At 51.3% G+C, this 17,975-nt stretch overlaps 1 protein-coding gene and 1 long non-coding RNA gene across 7 annotated transcripts; both read left to right on the top strand.

The window, feature by feature from the left end:
- Positions 1 to 1,530: 1,530 nt before the first annotated feature.
- On the top strand, positions 1,531 to 15,942 carry LOC140069293 (uncharacterized). Of its 6 annotated transcripts, XM_072114818.1 has the most exons (12): positions 1,531 to 1,806; positions 1,900 to 1,932; positions 10,566 to 10,853; positions 11,045 to 11,080; positions 12,069 to 12,113; positions 13,350 to 13,494; positions 13,528 to 13,724; positions 13,819 to 13,860; positions 14,903 to 14,959; positions 15,135 to 15,170; positions 15,289 to 15,667; positions 15,877 to 15,942. In XM_072114818.1, exons 3-11 carry the CDS (start codon positions 10,567 to 10,569, stop codon positions 15,335 to 15,337), a joined length of 894 nt encoding a protein of 297 aa, XP_071970919.1. In that variant the 5' UTR covers positions 1,531 to 1,806; positions 1,900 to 1,932; position 10,566; the 3' UTR covers positions 15,338 to 15,667; positions 15,877 to 15,942. The 6 variants fall into 6 exon arrangements, with proteins under 6 accessions (XP_071970919.1, XP_071970917.1, XP_071970918.1 ...); XM_072114816.1 differs by lacking the exon at positions 1,531 to 1,806 and having other exon boundaries at positions 1,829 to 1,932; positions 15,138 to 15,170; XM_072114817.1 differs by lacking the exon at positions 1,531 to 1,806 and having other exon boundaries at positions 1,830 to 1,932; positions 13,558 to 13,724.
- Positions 15,943 to 16,681: 739 nt separating this feature from the next.
- On the top strand, positions 16,682 to 17,632 carry LOC140068654 (uncharacterized). Its single transcript, XR_011848512.1, has 2 exons — positions 16,682 to 17,275; positions 17,510 to 17,632. It is a non-coding gene; the product is annotated as an uncharacterized lncRNA (long non-coding RNA).
- The last annotated feature ends 343 nt before the right edge of the window (positions 17,633 to 17,975 follow it).

Raw genomic sequence — 17,975 nt, 5'->3', positions numbered from 1 at the left:
GCGTGGAGAGTCAGCGCATGCGTTTTCAAACACATCACAACAGCTGAGAAGAGGAGATTTGCCTGATTCCATTGCTGTCAACATTGCGTCTACAAGACGTGTGCGTTAAGGCAAGCTTAACACCCATATTAACATTTTGTTAACATATACATCTGTTAGCGCTTTGTTAACAGCTGAATAAACATCGCATTTACGCTCGGTTTTGTAAACACAATGTTGACAACAATGTTATAAGTAATTCTCTTCTTCTCGGCTGATGTGAGGCTTTTGAATATCCATGTGTTATCTAGTGATGTGTCGTTCATGAACGGGCCGGCACTGAGAGTCTGCTCTTGTTCGTGAACAACGTGAGCCGGCTCACCTTAGTGAGGCAATGACGCACCTTAGTGAGGAACCCCGCCCCCTACCAGCTGACCACGCCCCCTTTTAACCCAATACAATCGGGTTAAAAGTGGAGTGGTGTGGGGTGACTGACTGGCCTGCGGCTCCCTATTATATATTTAGTAGGGAGCCGTTCAGGAGGCAGTAGAGCCGGCTCTTCTTAGTGAGCGCAGCCTAATGAGCCAGATCACTAAGAAGAGACGTAATTCCCATCACTAGTGTTAACGCAAACAAAACGAAATGTGTGAACGCAACCTAAGCTGTATTACACTCATTGCCTATAGCAGCCAATCACAGCTCAGAGCTCATATTAACGACATGTGACAGAACCGCAACCAATCACAGCTCAGCTTCCAACTGCCCCAGCAGCAGCAGCAGACAATGGCTCCTGTATATGGTGGTTGATAAGTGGATAATGGAAAGCGCAGGGTGAAAATTTCGGCTCAAAACCGAGTCCATGACGTTCCCTAAGGGTGATGGCAGACGTGCTATTTAATGCAAAACACCGGCGGCTCGTTCCCGATCGCAGGTGTTTCCATAGAAATGGCGATGCGATGGGGCCGCGGCCCGCCCCGGTGGGTGAGGCTTGGTCTGCGTTTACAAACATCACCCATCACCCTAAGTCACAGAGAGAGCGGATGTGCAAAATTTGGTGATTGTAAACACGACGGTGCAAATTCCTTTAGCGCACATATACACACATATACATACATATACATACACACATATACATACATACACATACACACATATACATACATACATACACAAATATATATACACATATACATACACACATATACATACATATACATATACATACACACATATACATACACACTTATACATTTACATACATACATATACATACACAAATATATATACACATACAAATACACACATATACATACACATAAATACATACACATACATATATACACCTACATATACACACATATACATACACATACACACATATACACACATATACATATACACACATATACATACACATACACACACACACACACATCCAGCTTTATATATTAGATGGAAAAATGTAAAAAATAATAAAAGGAAGGATAAAATCCATATGACAATCCTCTTCCTCCTCCCGTTTATATAAAGTTCCCAGAATCCTCCCTTCTGTTATTATTCCCAATATTGCAGCAGTCGGGATTATTATGTCCATAACAAATACAAAATAAATAAAGTTTATTCAAAATAGATTGTGGCAGAATGTTGTGCTGCTGGCTCCTCCCCCCACATCGCAACATCCTGCTGTTTGATTGGCTGCCTTGCCTTTCTCCTTGTGATGTCATGGAATGTTGTGCTGCTGGCTCCTCCCCCATATTATGACATCACTTGGGTATATAAGGAGCTGTAGAACTAATACACCTCTGAGGGTTTCTGTAGGCGTTTGAGGTAAGTCCGCTGTGTCCTCAGCTCCTTCATTCTCTTCTATAATCTCTCCTGCTCTTCAGTAATGGCCACTTCTTTACTTCTCCTCTGTTACAGAGTTGGTGATTGGAGATTTTGTGTGATTTTGCGGTAAGTCCATCCTTCCTGTATATGTACAATGTCTTCCTGCAGCCACCACTAGGGGGAGCTCACTGTATACAGCAGCTATTGTGTATTAGAGTAGTTGTATTCATCCATATATAGTGAGTGCCCCCTAGTGGTGGCTGCCAGCTGCATATATCTGGTAAATCCCTTCTGATCTACTCCAAGGCCCCGTATATTTCTAATATCTATGGAGAGGGATGAGGGAACCTGAATAGTAAAGACCCATCTTCACTATTGGAAATTCAGGTTCCCACATCCCTCTCATTGAACAAAGTTATTAGAAATATATGGGGCCCATGAGTGTATAGTGTAGATGGGGACATCATTATATGGTGTCCAGGCAGAGTTGTCATAGTGTAGCTGGGACATCATTATATGGTGTCCAGGCAGAGTTGTCATAGTGTAGATGGGGACATCATTATATGGTGTCCAGGCAGAGTTGTCATAGTGTAGATGGGGACATCATTATATGGTGTCCAGGCAGAGTTGTCATAGTGTAGATGGGGACATCATTATATGGTGTCCAGGAAGAGTTGTCATAGTGTAGATGGGGACATCATTATATGATGTCCAGGCAGAGTTGTCATAGTGTAGATGGGGACATCATTATATGGTGTCCAGGCAGAGTTGTCATAGTGTAGATGGGGACATCATTATATGGTGTCCAGGCAGAGTTGTCATAGTGTAGATGGGGACATCATTATATGGTGTCCAGGTAGAGTTGTCATAGTGTAAATGGGGACATCATTATATGGTGTCCAGGCAGAGTTGTCATAGTGTAGATGGGGACATCATTATATGGTGTCCAGGAAGAGTTGTCATAGTGTAGATGGGTACATCATTATATGGTGTCTAGGCAGAGTTGTCATAGTGTAAATGGGGACATCATTATATGGTGTCCAGGCAGAGTTGTCATAGTGTAGATGGGGACATCATTATATGGAGTCCAGGCAGAGTTGTCATAGTGTAGATGGGGACATCATTATATGGTGTCCAGGCAGAGTTGTCATAGTGTAGATGGGGACATCATTATATGGTGTCCAGGCAGAGTTGTCATAGTGTAGATGGGATATCATTATATGGTGTCCAGGCAGAGTTGTCATAGTGTAAATGGGGATATCATTATATGGTGTCCAGGCAGAGTTGTCATAGTGTATATGGGGACATCATTATATGGTGTCCAGGCAGAGTTGTCATAGTGTAGATGGGGACATCATTATATGGTGTCCAGGCAGAGTTGTCATAGTGTAGATGGGGACATCATTATATGGAGTCCAGGCAGAGTTGTCATAGTGTAGATGGGGACATCATTATATGGTGTCCAGGCAGAGTTGTCATAGTGTAGATGGGGGACATCATTATATGGTGTCCAGGCAGAGTTGTCATAGTGTAGATGGGGACATCATTATATGGAGTCCAGGCAGAGTTGTCATAGTGTAGATGGGGACATCATTATATGGTGTCCAGGCAGAGTTGTCATAGTGTAGATGGGGACATCATTATATGGAGTCCAGGCAGAGTTGTCATAGTGTAGATGGGGACAGCATTATATGGTGTCCAGGCAGAGTTGTCATAGTGTAGATGGGGACATCATTATATGGTGTCCAGGCAGAGTTGTCATAGTGTAGATGGGGGGACATCATTATATGGAGTCCAGGCAGAGTTGTCATAGTGTAGATGGGGGACATCATTATATGGTGTCCAGGCAGAGTTGTCATAGTGTAGATGGGACATCATTATATAGAGTCCAGGCAGAGTTGTCATAGTGTCGATGGGGGACATCATTATATGGTGTCCAGGCAGAGTTGTCATAGTGTAGATGGGGACATCATTATATGGTGTCCAGGCAGAGTTGTCATAGTGTAGATGGGGACATCATTATATGGTGTCCAGGCAGAGTTGTCATAGTGTAGATGGGGACATCATTATATGGTGTCCAGGTAGAGTTGTCATAGTGTAAATGGGGACATCATTATATGGTGTCCAGGCAGAGTTGTCATAGTGTAGATGGGGACATCATTATATGGTGTCCAGGAAGAGTTGTCATAGTGTAGATGGGTACATCATTATATGGTGTCTAGGCAGAGTTGTCATAGTGTAAATGGGGACATCATTATATGGTGTCCAGGCAGAGTTGTCATAGTGTAGATGGGGACATCATTATATGGAGTCCAGGCAGAGTTGTCATAGTGTAGATGGGGACATCATTATATGGTGTCCAGGCAGAGTTGTCATAGTGTAGATGGGGACATCATTATATGGTGTCCAGGCAGAGTTGTCATAGTGTAGATGGGATATCATTATATGGTGTCCAGGCAGAGTTGTCATAGTGTAAATGGGGATATCATTATATGGTGTCCAGGCAGAGTTGTCATAGTGTATATGGGGACATCATTATATGGTGTCCAGGCAGAGTTGTCATAGTGTAGATGGGGACATCATTATATGGTGTCCAGGCAGAGTTGTCATAGTGTAGATGGGGACATCATTATATGGAGTCCAGGCAGAGTTGTCATAGTGTAGATGGGGACATCATTATATGGTGTCCAGGCAGAGTTGTCATAGTGTAGATGGGGGACATCATTATATGGTGTCCAGGCAGAGTTGTCATAGTGTAGATGGGGACATCATTATATGGAGTCCAGGCAGAGTTGTCATAGTGTAGATGGGGACATCATTATATGGTGTCCAGGCAGAGTTGTCATAGTGTAGATGGGGACATCATTATATGGAGTCCAGGCAGAGTTGTCATAGTGTAGATGGGGACAGCATTATATGGTGTCCAGGCAGAGTTGTCATAGTGTAGATGGGGACATCATTATATGGTGTCCAGGCAGAGTTGTCATAGTGTAGATGGGGGGACATCATTATATGGAGTCCAGGCAGAGTTGTCATAGTGTAGATGGGGGACATCATTATATGGTGTCCAGGCAGAGTTGTCATAGTGTAGATGGGACATCATTATATAGAGTCCAGGCAGAGTTGTCATAGTGTCGATGGGGGACATCATTATATGGTGTCCAGGCAGAGTTGTCATAGTGTAGATGGGGGACATCATTATATGGTGTCCAGGCAGAGTTGTCATAGTGTAGATGGGGACATCATTATATGGAGTCCATAGATCTGGGGGCCATTTACCTGGGGGAATTGATACCATGGAGTACATACTGAGGGTCTTGGGTGCTCTAGAGGTCCTCCACGGGGGCTGTAGATTGGCGTAGTACAGGGGCTGGGGGCAGTAGATTGGGGGTAGTACAGGTGTAGTACAGGGGCTGGGGGCTGTAGTTTGGGGGTAGTACCAGGGCTGGGGGCTGTAGATTGGGGGTTAGTAGAGGTGTAGTACAGGGGCTGGGGGCTGTAGATTGGGGGTAGTACAGGGGCTGGGGTCTGTAGATTGGGGGTAGTAGAGGTGTAGTACAGGGGCTGGGGTCTGTAGATGGGGGGTAGTACAGGGGCTGTAGATTGGGGGTAGTACAGGGGTAGTACAGGGGCTAGGGGCTGTAGAATGGGGGTAGTACAGGGGTAGTACAGGGGCTAGGGGCTGTAGAATGGGGGTAGTACAGGGGTAGTACAGGGGCTGGGGGCTGTAGATTGGGGGTAGTACAGGGGCTGGGGGCTGTAGATGGGGGGTAGTACAGGGGCTGGGGGCTGTAGATTGGGGGTAGTACAGGTGTAGTACAGGGGCTGGGGGCTGTAGATTGGGGGTAGAACTGGTGTAGTACAGGGGCTGGGGGCTGTAAATTGGGGGTAGTACAGGGGCTTGGGGCTGTAGATTGGGGGTAGTACAAGGGCTGAGGGCTGTAGATTGGGGGTAGTACAGGGGCTGAGGGCTGTATATTGGGAGTAGTACAGGTGTAGTACAGAGGCTGGGGGCTGTATATTGGGGGTAGCACAGGTGTAGTACAGGGGCTGGGGGCTGTAGATTGGGGGGAAGTACAGGGGCTGAAGGCTGTAGATTGGGTGTAGTGCAGCGGCTGGGGGCTGTAGATTGGGGGTAGTACAGGGGCTGGGGGCTGTAGATTGGGGGTAGTACTGGGGCTGGGGGCTGTAGATTGGCATAGTACAGTGGCTGGGGCCTGTAGGTTGGCATAGTACAGGGGCTGGGGGCTGTACATTGGGTGTAGTACAGGGGCTGGGGGCTGTAGATTGGGGGTAGTACAGGGGCTGGGGGCTGTAGATTGGGGGTAGTACAGGGGCTGAGGGCTGTATATTGGGAGTAGTACAGGTGTAGTACAGGGGCTGGGGGCTGTATATTAGGGTTAGTACAGGTGTAGTACAGGGGCTGGGGGCTGTAGATTGGGGGTAGTACAGGGGCTGGGGCTGTAGATTGGGGTAGTACAGGGGCTGGGGGCTGTAGATTGGGTGTAGTACAGGGGCTGAGGTTGTAGATTGGGTGTAGTACAGGGGCTGGGGGCTGTAGCTGGGGGGTAGTACAGGGGCTGGGGGCTGTAGATTGGGGGTAGTACAGGGGCTGGGGCTGTAGATTGGGGGTAGTAGAGGTGTAGTACAGGGGCTGGGGGCTGTTCATTGGGTGTAGTACAGGGGCTGGGGGCTGTAGATTGGGGGTAGTACAGGTGTAGTACAGGGGCTGGGGGCTGTAGATTGGGGGTAGTACAGGGGCGGGGCGCTGTAGATTGGTTGTAGTACCTGGGCTGGGGGCTGTAGCTGGGGGGTAGTACAGGGGCTGGGGGCTGTAGATTGGGTGTAGTACAGGGGCTAGGGGCTGTAGATTGGGGGCAGTACAGGTGTAGTACAGGGGCTGGGGGCTGTAGATTGGGGGTAGTAGAGGTGTAGTACAGGGGCTGGGGGCAGTAGATTGGGTGTAGTACAGGGGCTGGGGTCTGTAGACTGGGGGTAGTACAGGTGTAGTAAAGGGGCTGGGGTCTGTAGAAGGGTGGTAGTACAGGAGCTGGGGTCTGTAGATGGGGGGTAGTACAGGGGCTGTGGGCTGTAGATTGGGGGTAGTACAGGGGCTGGGGGCTGTAGATTGGGGGTAGTACAGGGGCTGGGGGCTGTATATTGGGGGTAGTACAGGTGTAGTACAGGGGCTGGGGGCTGTAGATTGGGGGTAGTACAGGGGCTGGGGGCTGTAGATTGGGGGTAGCAGAGGTGTAGTACATGGGCTGGGGGCTGTAGATTGGGAGTAGTACAGGGGCTGGGGGCTGTAGATTGGGAGTAGTACAGGGGCTGGGGGCTGTAGATTGGCAGTAGTACAGGTGTAGTACAGGGGCTGGGGGCTGTAGATTGGGGGTAGTACAGGGCCTGGGAGCTGTAGATTGGGGGTAGCACAGGGGCTGGGAGCTGTAGATTGGGGGGTAGTACAGGTGTATTACAGGGGCTGGGGGCTGCAGATTGGGGGTAGCACAGGGGCTGGGAGCTGTAGATTGGGGAGTAGTACAGGTGTAGTACAGGGGCTGGGGGCTGTAGACTGGGGGTGGTACAGGGGCTGGGGGCTGTAGATTGGGGGTAGTAGAGGTGTAGTACAGGGGCTGGGGGCTGTAGATTGGCAGTAGTACAGGTGTACTACAGGGGCTGGGGGCTGTAGATTGGGGGTAGTAGAGGGGCTGGGGGCTGTAGACTGGGGGTAGTACAGGGGCTGGGGGCTGTAGATTGGGGGTAGTACAGGGGCTGGGAGCTGTAGATTGGGGGGTAGTACAGGTGTAGTACAGGGGCTGGGAGCTGTAGATTGGGGGTAGCACAGGGGCTGGGAGCTGTAGATTGGGGGGTAGTACAGGTGTAGTACAGGGGCTGGGAGCTGTAGATTGGGGGTAGTACAGGTGTATTACAGGGGCTGGGGGCTGTAGATTGGGGGTAGCACAGGGGCTAGGGGCTGTAGACTGGGGATAGTACAGGGGCTGGGGGCTGTAGATTGGGGGTAGTACAGGTGTAGTACATGGGCTGGGGGCTGTAGATTGGGGGTAGCACAGGGGCTGGGAGCTGTAGATTGGGGGGTAATACAGCGATAGTACAGGGGCTGGGGGCTGTATATTGGGTGTAGTACCAGGGCTGGGGGCTGTAGATTGGGGGGTAGTACAGGTGTAGTACAGGGGCTGGGGGCTGTAGACTAGGGGTGGTACAGGGGCTGGAGGCTGTAGATTGGGGGTAGTAGAGGGGCTGGGGCTGTAGATTGGGTGTAGTACAGGGGCTGGGGGCTGTAGATTGGGGGTAGTACAGATGTAGTACAGGGGCTGGGGGCTGTAGATTGGGTGTAGTACAGGTGTAGTACAGGGGCTGGGGGCTGTAGACTGGGGTTGGTACAGGGGCTGGGGCTGTAGACTGGGGGTGGTAAAGGGGCTGGGGGCTGTTGATTGGGTGTAGTACAGGGGCTGGGGGCTGTAGACTGGGGGTGGTACAGGGGCTGTAGATTGGGTGTAGTAGGGGTCTGGTTATAGGTGGGACATGTATCATGGAGAAGAAATTAAGGGTCTTGGGTGCTCTAGAGGTCCTCCTCGGGGGCTGTAGATTTGGTGTAGTACAGGGGCTGGGGCTGTAGATTGGCGGTAGTACAGGTGTAGTACAGGGGCTGGGGGCTGTAGATTGGGGGTAGCACAGGTGTAGTACAGGGGCTGGGGGCTGTAGATTGGGGGTAGTACAGGGGCTGGGGCTGTATATTGGGGGTAGTACAGGTGTAGTACAGGGGCTGGGGGCTGTAGATTGGGGGTGGTACAGGTGTAGTACAGGGGCTGGGGATGTATATTGGGGGTAGTACAGGGGCTGGGGGCTGTATATTGGGGGTGGTACAGGTGTAGTACAGGGGCTGGGGGCTGTAGATTGGGGGTAGTACAGGGGCTGGGGGCTGTAGATTGGGGGTAGTACAGGTGTAGTACAGGGGCTGGGGGCTGTAGATTGGGGGTAGCACAGGTGTAGTACAGGGGCTGGGGGCTGTAGATTGGGGGTAGTACAGGGGCTGGGGCTGTATATTGGGGGTAGTACAGGTGTAGTACAGGGGCTGGGGGCTGTAGATTGGGTGTAGTAGGGGTCTGGTTATAGGTGGGACATGTATCATGGAGAAGAAATTGAGGGTCTTGGGTGCTCTAGAGGTCCTCCTCGGGGGCTGTAGATTGGGTGTAGTACAGGGGCTGGGGCTGTAGATTGGCGGTAGTACAGGTGTAGTACAGGGGCTGGGGGCTGTAGATTGGGGGTAGTACAGGTGTAGTACAGGGGCTGGGGGCTGTAGATTGGGGGTGGTACAGGTGTAGTACAGGGGCTGGGGGCTGTAGATTGGGGGTAGTACAGGGGCTGGGGGCTGTAGATTGGGGGTAGTACAGGTGTAGTACAGGGGCTGGGGGCTGTAGATTGGAAGTAGCACAGGTGTAGTACAGGGGCTGGGGGCTGTAGATTGGGGGTAGTACAGGGGCTGGGGCTGTATATTGGGGGTAGTACAGGTGTAGTACAGGGGCTGGGGGCTGTAGATTGGGTGTAGTACAGGGGCTGGGGGCTGTAGATTGGGGGTAGTACAGGTGTAGTACAGGGACTGGGGCTGTAGACTGGGGGTAGTAGAGGGGCTGGGGGCTGTAGATTGGGGGTAGTACAGGGGCTGGGGCTGTAGATTGGGGTAGTACAGGGGCTGGGGGCTGTAGATTGGGTGTAGTACAGGGGCTGAGGTTGTAGATTGGGGGTAGTGCAGGGGCTGGGGGCTGTAGATTGGGGGTAGTACAGGGGCTGGGGCTGTAGATTGGGGTAGTACAGGGGCTGGGGGCTGTAGATTGGGGGTGGTACAGGGGCTGGGGGCTGTAGATTGGGGGGGTAGTACAGGGGCTGGAGGCTGTAGATTGGGTGTAGTACAGGGCCTGGGGCTGTATATTGGGGGTAGTACAGGTGTAGTACAGGGACTGGGGCTGTAGACTGGGGGTAGTAGAGGGGCTGGGGGCTGTAGATTGGGGGTAGTACAGGGGCTGGGGGCTGTAGATTGGGTGTAGTACAGGGGCTGAGGTTGTAGATTGGGGGTAGTGCAGGGGCTGGGGGCTGTAGATTGGGGGTAGTACAGGGGCTGGGGCTGTAGATTGGGGTAGTACAGGGGCTGGCGGCTGTAAATTGGGTGTAGTACAGGGGCTGGGGGCTGTAGATTGGGGGTAGTACAGGGGCTGGGGCTGTAGATTGGGGTAGTACAGGGGCTGGGGGCTGTAGATTGGGGTTGGTACAGGGGCTGGGGGCTGTAGATTGGGGGTGGTACAGGGGCTGGGGGCTGTAGATTAGGGGGTAGTACAGGGGCTGGAGGCTGTAGATTGGGTGTAGTACAGGGGCTGGGGGCTGTAGATTGGGTGTAGTAGGGGCCGGTTATAGGGGGGACATGTATCATGGAGAAGATATTGAGGGTCTTGGGTGCTCTAGAGGTCCTCCTCGGAGGCTGTAGATTGGGTGTAGTACAGGGGCTGGGGGCTGTAGACTGGGGGTGGTACAGGGGCTGTAGATTGGGTGTAGTAGGGGTCCGGTTATAGGTGGGACATGTATCATGGAGAAGACGTTGTATGAAGATGCAGCTTCAGGTCTTGGGTTCTTGGTGCCGGTTGATGTTGGTTCTGGTCTATGAGACGTTACTAATGTCTGATGTCCATCATGTCTCCATCTGTAGAGACCATAGAACATGTCTTGGACACTCACCGTCTTATTACTTCTAGGATGGACGACTTTGAGGTGATGGAGGAGGAGCTGGAGGTGATAGATATCTGTGAGGAGGAGATAGTGAGGAACATCAAGAAGCTGGAGGTGAGAGATATCTGTGAGGAGGAGATAGTGAGGAACATCAAGAAGCTGGAGGTGAAGAGGGCATGGGAGGAGGAGAAGACCAAGGAGGTGAAGATGGAGGAGAAGACCAAGCAGAGGAAGATGGAGGTGAAGAGGAGATGGTGGGAGGAGGTGACAATCCAAGAACAGATGACAGAGAAGGAGCAGGGCCGGAGGATGATGTAAGTAGAGTCACTGCACTGGTGACTTCAGGAGACAAATAAACTGACCCCAAACCTTTGTGATCCAAATCTTCCCAATCCTACGAGACACGATCCATAGTGTATATCAGTGATGTGATTGGTCGTCTGGGAATGTGTAGTGATGTCTCCTGACCGGTATATGTCATGTATCTCCTCATATTCCCCAACAGGTGGTGGAAAGTCTATGGCTCCGACCCCAATAAAAGGTAATTATACCATATTCTGTACATGAGGGGCATACGGGGGGCATGGGGGGTAGACGGGGGACACGAGGGGTATACGGGAGACACGAGGGGTATACGGGGGACACGAAGGGTATACGGGAGACACGAGGGGTAGATGAAGACATGAGGGATATATGGGAGACATGAGGGGTAGATGAAGACATGAGGGGTATATGGGAGACATGAGGGGTAGATGGAGACACGAGGGGTAGATGGGAGACACGAGGGGTAGATGGGAGACATGAGGGGTAGATGGAGGACACGAGGGGTAGATGGAGGACACGAGGGGTAGATGGAGGACACGAGGGGTAGATGGGGGACACGAGGGGTAGATGGGGGACATGAGGGGTAGATGGGGACATGAGGGGTAGATGGGGGGACACGAGGGGTATATGGCGACATGAGGGGTATATGGAGACATGAGGGGTATATTAGGACATGAGGGGTATGCTGGAGACATGAGGGGTAGATGGGAGACACGAGGGGTAGATGGGGACATGAGGGGTATACTGGAGACATGAGGGGTATGTGGAGACATGAGGGGTACACGGGGGACATGAGGGGTATACGGGAGACACGAGGGGTAGATGGGGGACATGAGGGGTAGATGGAGACATGAGGGGTATACTGGAGACATGAGGGGTATATGGAGACATGAGGGGTAGATGGGAGACATGAGGGGTATATGGAGACATGAGGGGTATGTGGAGACATGAGGGCTACACAGGGGACATGAGGGGTATATGGGGACATGAGGGGTATATGGGGACATGAGGGGTATATGGAGACATGAGGGGTATATGGGGACATGAGGGGTAGATGGAGACATGAGGGGTATATGGAGACATGAGGGGTATATGGGGACATGAGGGGTAGATGGGGGACATGAGGGGTACACAGGGGACATGAGGGGTAGATGGGGACATGTGTTGGGCAGTTCCAGTAACCAGCGATGTCTTTTCTATTTTAGGAAGAGAATTGCAAAAGAAACAGCGATTTGTTTGCCTGGTTACATGTAAGTACATACAGGGTGGCTCCAGGTTTCAGTAGGTCCCTGGGTGACAGAGCCTCAGTAGGCCCCTGGGTGGCAGAGCCTCAGTAGGCCCCTGGGTGACTCCAGGTTTCAGTGGGCCCCTGGGTGACAGAGCCTCAGTAGGCCCCTGGGTGACTCCAGGTTTCAGTGGGCCCCTGGGTGACAGAGCCTCAGTAGGTCCCTGGGTGACAGAGCCTCAGTAGGTCCCTGGGTGACAGAGCCTCAGTAGGTCCCTGGGTGACAGAGCCTCAGTAGGTCCCTGGGTGACAGAGCCTCTGTAGGCCCCCGGGTGACAGAGCCTCAGTAGGCCCCTGGGTGACAGAGCCTCAGTAGGCCCCTGGGTGACAGAGCCTTAGTAGGCCCCTGGGTGACAAAGCCTCAGTAGGCCCCTGGGTGGCAGAGCCTCATTAGGCCCCTGGGTGACAGAGCCTCAGTAGGCCCCTGGGTGACAGAGCCTCAGTAGGCCCCTGGGTGACAGAGCCTCAGTAGGCCCCTGGGTGACAGAGCCTCAGTAGGCCCCTGGGTGACAGAGCCTCAGTAGTCCCCTGGGTGACAGAGCCTCAGTAGGCCCCTGGGTGACAGAGCCTCAGTAGGCCCCTGGGTGACAGAGCCTCAGTAGGCCCCTGGGTGACAGAGCCTTAGTAGGCCCCTGGGTGACAAAGCCTCAGTAGGCCCCTGGGTGACAGAGCCTCAGTAGGCCCCTGGGTGACAGAGCCTCAGTAGGCCCCTGGGTGACAGAGCCTCAGTAGGCCCCTGGGTGACAGAGCCTCAGTAGGCCCCTGGGTGACAGAGCCTCAGTAGGCCCCTGGGTGACAGAGCCTCAGTAGGCCCCTGGGTGACAAAGCCTCAGTAGGCCCCTGGGTGACAGAGCCTCAGTAGGCCCCTGGGTGACAGAGCCTCAGTAGGCCCCTGGGTGACAGAGCCTCATTAGGCCCCTGGGTGACAGAGCCTCATTAGGCCCCTGGGTGACAGAGCCTCAGTAGGCCCCTGGGTGACAGAGCCTCAGTAGGCCCCTGGGTGACAGAGCCTCAGTAGGCCCCTGGGTGACAGAGCCTCAGTAGGCCCCTGGGTGACAGAGCTCAGTAGGCCCCTGGGTGGCAGAGCCTCAGTGGATTATTAAGGGCCATCTGCTTCTCCCGGAGAGAATATAACTCATGATTCCCCAGTCTCCATATTATCCGACTTATTCATAAATCATTGATGTCCCATGTCATACAGTGAGGAAGATGAGATGGAACATCACGAATCAGAGGAGGAGACAGAGGAGGACGATCTGCTAGTGGTGAAGGTGGAGGAGATACATCGGGAGCAGGAGAAGGTGGAGGAGGAGGTAGAGGAGATACATCTGGAGCAGGAGGAGGAGGTAGAGGAGATACATTTGGAGCAGGAGGAGGAGGTAGAGGAGATACATCTGGAAGAGGAGGAGGTAGAGGAGATACATCTGGAAGAGGAGGAGGTAGAGGAGATACATCTGGAAGAGGAGAAGGTGGTGGATGTAGAGGAGATACATCTGAAGCTGGAGAAGGTGGAGGAGGAAGAGGAGGAATTGTTGATAGAGGAACATCTGGAGGAGGACATAGAGGGTCTGGGAAGGTGAGTGCAGGGTCCAGATATAATGTCCAGGTAATAGGAGACGTTACATAGTTATCTATAGCTCATACATTGATCTCTGTGTTTTCTATCACAGACGAGAGGTGAAGGTGGCCTGGGCCAGTGAGGAGTCTCTCCAGTAAGTATATAGGACTGTTATGACATTACTGGACTCCACAAGGGGGTCACATACTTTTCTGTGTTGAGCTCTTCCACTCTGTGTCCACGGAACATGATCCAGAACTTCAATGTATAGAATATTCTGGACCAGTGGTGGCAAAACTATGGGAGTCCTCTCTGCGGGCACCCAGTCCCTTACCCAGAGTTCACCAGACGGTACACAAGGGCTCCTCCTGCAGTCCTGGGGAGCACCAGAGGCGTACAGCGCTGGGACTGCAGGAGGAGTAAGGAGGAGCGGACAGGACTGGATTATCATTGGAGATCATGTTCCGAGATTCTTCCTGTTAAAGGGAAGCTACAATGATAATCAGAACCTCCCCTCATTCTTCAATGTTCTTGGTTCTCATGGGTATATAAGGGGTATATGGAGGACTTGAGGGGTATATGGAGGACAAGAGGGGTATATAAGGGGTATATTGAGGACATGAGGGGGTATATGAGGGACATGAGGGGCATATAAGGGGTATATGGAGGACATGAGGGGTATATAAGGGGTATATGGAGGACATGAGGGGTATATAAGGGGTATATGGGGGACATGAGGGGTATATAAGGGGTATATGGGGGACATGAGGGGTATATAACGGGTATATGGAGGACATGAGGGGTATATAAGGGGTATACGGAGGACATGAGGGGTATATAAGGGATATACGGGGGACATGAGGGGTATATAAGGGGTATATTGGGGACATGAGGGGTATAAGGGGTATATGGAGGACATGAGGGGTATATAAGGGGTATATGGAGGACATGAGGGGTATATAAGAGGTATATTGGGGACATGAGGGTTATATAAGGGGTATATGGAGGACATGAGGGGTATATAAGGGGTATATTGGGGACATGAGGGGTATATAAGGGGTATATTGGGGACATGAGGGGTATATAAGGGGTATATTGGGGACATGAGGGGTATATAAGGTTCACCCTCCCTCTTCTGGACTGATCCTGGGTGACTCCACCACTCATGGAGATTTATCTATTATTTTATCCTTTAGGCCAAGACGCAAGTGGTGGAGGCCCAAGTGCCTGAGCCCCGGCAGCGGCAGGAAGAGGTGATTGACACTTTACCTTCTTCCTCTAGGGGGCGCTTTCTGTATATATATATATATCAGCTCCCTATTGTGTTTCAATGCTCTTTCTGAGCGGGAGGGGGGGGGGGTAGATTTCCTGGGTCCCGGGATCCTAATAATATTTGTCACATGACTAATAAATATCTTCATCTTTCAGCAGCAGAAGCAGCAAAGGGGAGAAGAAACCCTCAAGGTAAATACACAACTTTGTAAAGTGCTTGACTCCTCCCCCATGACACCGAGTAGAGATGATGGTGGAGGGTCTTCACATCAGGACTGAACACGATCTCCGCTGGTCTTGTCTCCTGCAGGTTCATGAGGTTCCTCCTGTGTTGCTGCAGAGCTGACACTTCAGAATAGAAGGACTGCGGAAAGCTCCATCTTCCTGTTCATTTCTTGATGGCGGACGTATCAGAAAATTAAACTGAACAGACTGGATCCATTTTGAGCCCAGAACCGTCTTGTCCCTGGGCAGGGGCATCAGGAAGCCCCACATCTCTGCGGGGTTGGCGCCTTTCCACTGATCGATGACCTACCTCATCCACGTCCACCAAAGAGGAGAGAAGAGAAGCTGCGATCCAAGCCTCTCCATCCGCTGTGCTCCATTAGGAAGGTCCATGAAGGAGAACATATTCCATGTAACGGCTCTCCAGGTGCTGCTCCTCCGCCCAGACAGCGCTAAGGTCCAGGGTAAGGCTGTGTGATGTCATCCTGCTCCTTCCTGGAGCCTCTCTAGGAACATGAAACACCACAGATCTATAGGGGAGTCCCGATTATTTATTCCATGTTGTGTCTTGTCCCTGGAGAGGCGCCACCTACCCTATGCCCACGACTAGAGATGATGGTAGAGGGTCCCCACATCAGGACTCACAATCTCCCCCTGTCCTTGTCTCCTGCAGGTTCCTCCCATGTCTCCTGCGTTGCTGTAGACCGGACTCCTCAGAGTAGAAGAACTTTGAGATGTCCGATTTCCTCAGACCTGCATCTACAAATGGTAAAGAAGCCTCCATAGATATTCCTGGTGGCCTCTGCCCCGGATATCTTGTTCCACAAACCTGAATCTTCTTCACAAAGCTGATATTTTCTTTTATAGGATTCTGTCTCTTCTCTGGATCCTTCCTTCCCTCAAACACTAGGCCCACTAATCTCATTAATCAAGAGAACTCCGCTCTTCTTTCCTCCGAACCCCTGGAACCTCTATGTCCATGTCCCTTTACCAAAGCCCAAACTATATGGACCCCAGAGAGCGGACATATTAGATATTAAACTGATCAGAACAGACTCTGGATCCATTTTGGGCCCAGCGCCTCCTTATACAATGATTCTCCCATCTCCCTTTTCCAAAAGCCCAAACTATATGTTCCCCAGAGAGCGGACATATTAGATATTAAACTGATCAGATAGACCCACTAAGTTCTCATTAATCAAGAAAACTTTGGTCTTCTTTCCTCCGACCCCTGGAACCTCTATGTCCATGTCTCTTCTCCAAAAGTCCATTTACTATATGGACCCCGGATAGTGGACACATTAGATATTAAACTGATCAGAACAGACCCTTGATCCATTTTGAGCCCAATGCCTTCTTATAGAAAGACGACAGAGACTCCTTGTATATTACACATTTCCTGTGAGGAGGCTTCACCTCTATGTCCATGTCTCTTCTCCAAAAGTCCATTTAATCGATGTTCCCCAGAGAGCGGACATATTAGATATTAAACTGATCAGAACAGACCCTGGATCCATTTTGAGCCCAAAGTGTCTACTACACATTTCCTGGAAGAAGGCTTCACCTCTTTTTCCATGTCCTTTTTCCAAAAGTCCATTTACTATATGGACCCCAGAGAGCGGACATATTAGATATTAAACTGATAAGATAGACCCACTAAGTTCTCATTCATCTAGAAAACTTTGGTCTTCTTTCCTCCGACCCCTGGAACCTCTATTTCCATGTCCCTTTAACAAAGTCCATACCATATGGACCCCAGATAGTGGACCTATTAGATACTAAACTGATCAGAACAGACTCTGGATCCATTTTGAGCCCAGCGCCTTCTTATACAAAGATTCTCCCATCTCCCTTTTCCAAAAGTCCATTCACTCTATAAACCCCAGAAAGCAGCCCTACAACTCCGAGGAGACCCCAAAGAGGAGAGAAGAGAAGCTCCAATCCAAGCCTCTCCATCCGGTGTCCTCCCCTGGCCATGCATGTCCTATATGGAGGGAGTAACAGCTCAGGACATAGAAGGAGAACATCTCCCCTGTACCCGCCCTCCAGATGCTGAGACCCTGGGATCTGGGGTAAGACTACAAAATAACCTCCTTCTCCTTCCTCGGGGACTGTGGGTGCAGCGATCGATGTCTCTCTAGGAACAGGAAACACCTCGGATTTGCAGGGAGATCCTGTCCCTGGAGAGTCGGGACCCCCCACTCACTGCCGATGTGGAGGTGTTAGGGAAATCCTCGTTACTCCTAACCCTGATGATGGTAGAGGGTCTCCCCAGTCACAGTGTCCCCTGGTCTTGTCTCCTGCAGGTTCCTCGGATTCCTCCTGCGCTGTGGTAAACCAGACACTATGGAGGAAGACATGACTGGCGCCATGTGTACAGGACAAAGACAAGGTCTACACCATATATACTAAATAAATGATAAACCACATGAAGGAGTCTACCAGTCCTTTACACCACATTAGGAGATCTCCCCGAGGCTCAGGTCTGCTCCACTGTCATGGCGTTCATAAGTTACAGCTGCATCACATCCAGTGTCTCCCCCTGCAGGTCCATATTGGAGGGTCGCCCCTTTACCAGACCACCACATACCATCTTATAGCTCCGGGGGTCTGGGGAGGTGTTTGGGTACATTTCTGTCTGTAGGGGGTCTGCACTACACTAAATCCTGGTGCACCTTCTGTCAGGTACACGGCCCTATAGAGATTGTGATCTTATGGGAATCAGATCTGTATAAGGGGGTGCACTACCTGTACCCCAACAGTAACAGGCAA

The sequence above is a fragment of the Engystomops pustulosus genome, chromosome 7 (assembly GCF_040894005.1).
Source record: "Engystomops pustulosus chromosome 7, aEngPut4.maternal, whole genome shotgun sequence".
Classification (NCBI taxonomy): domain Eukaryota; kingdom Metazoa; phylum Chordata; class Amphibia; order Anura; family Leptodactylidae; genus Engystomops; species Engystomops pustulosus.
Note: the sequence above shows the minus strand (reverse complement) of the source record. Positions and strands in the feature narration are given on the sequence as shown.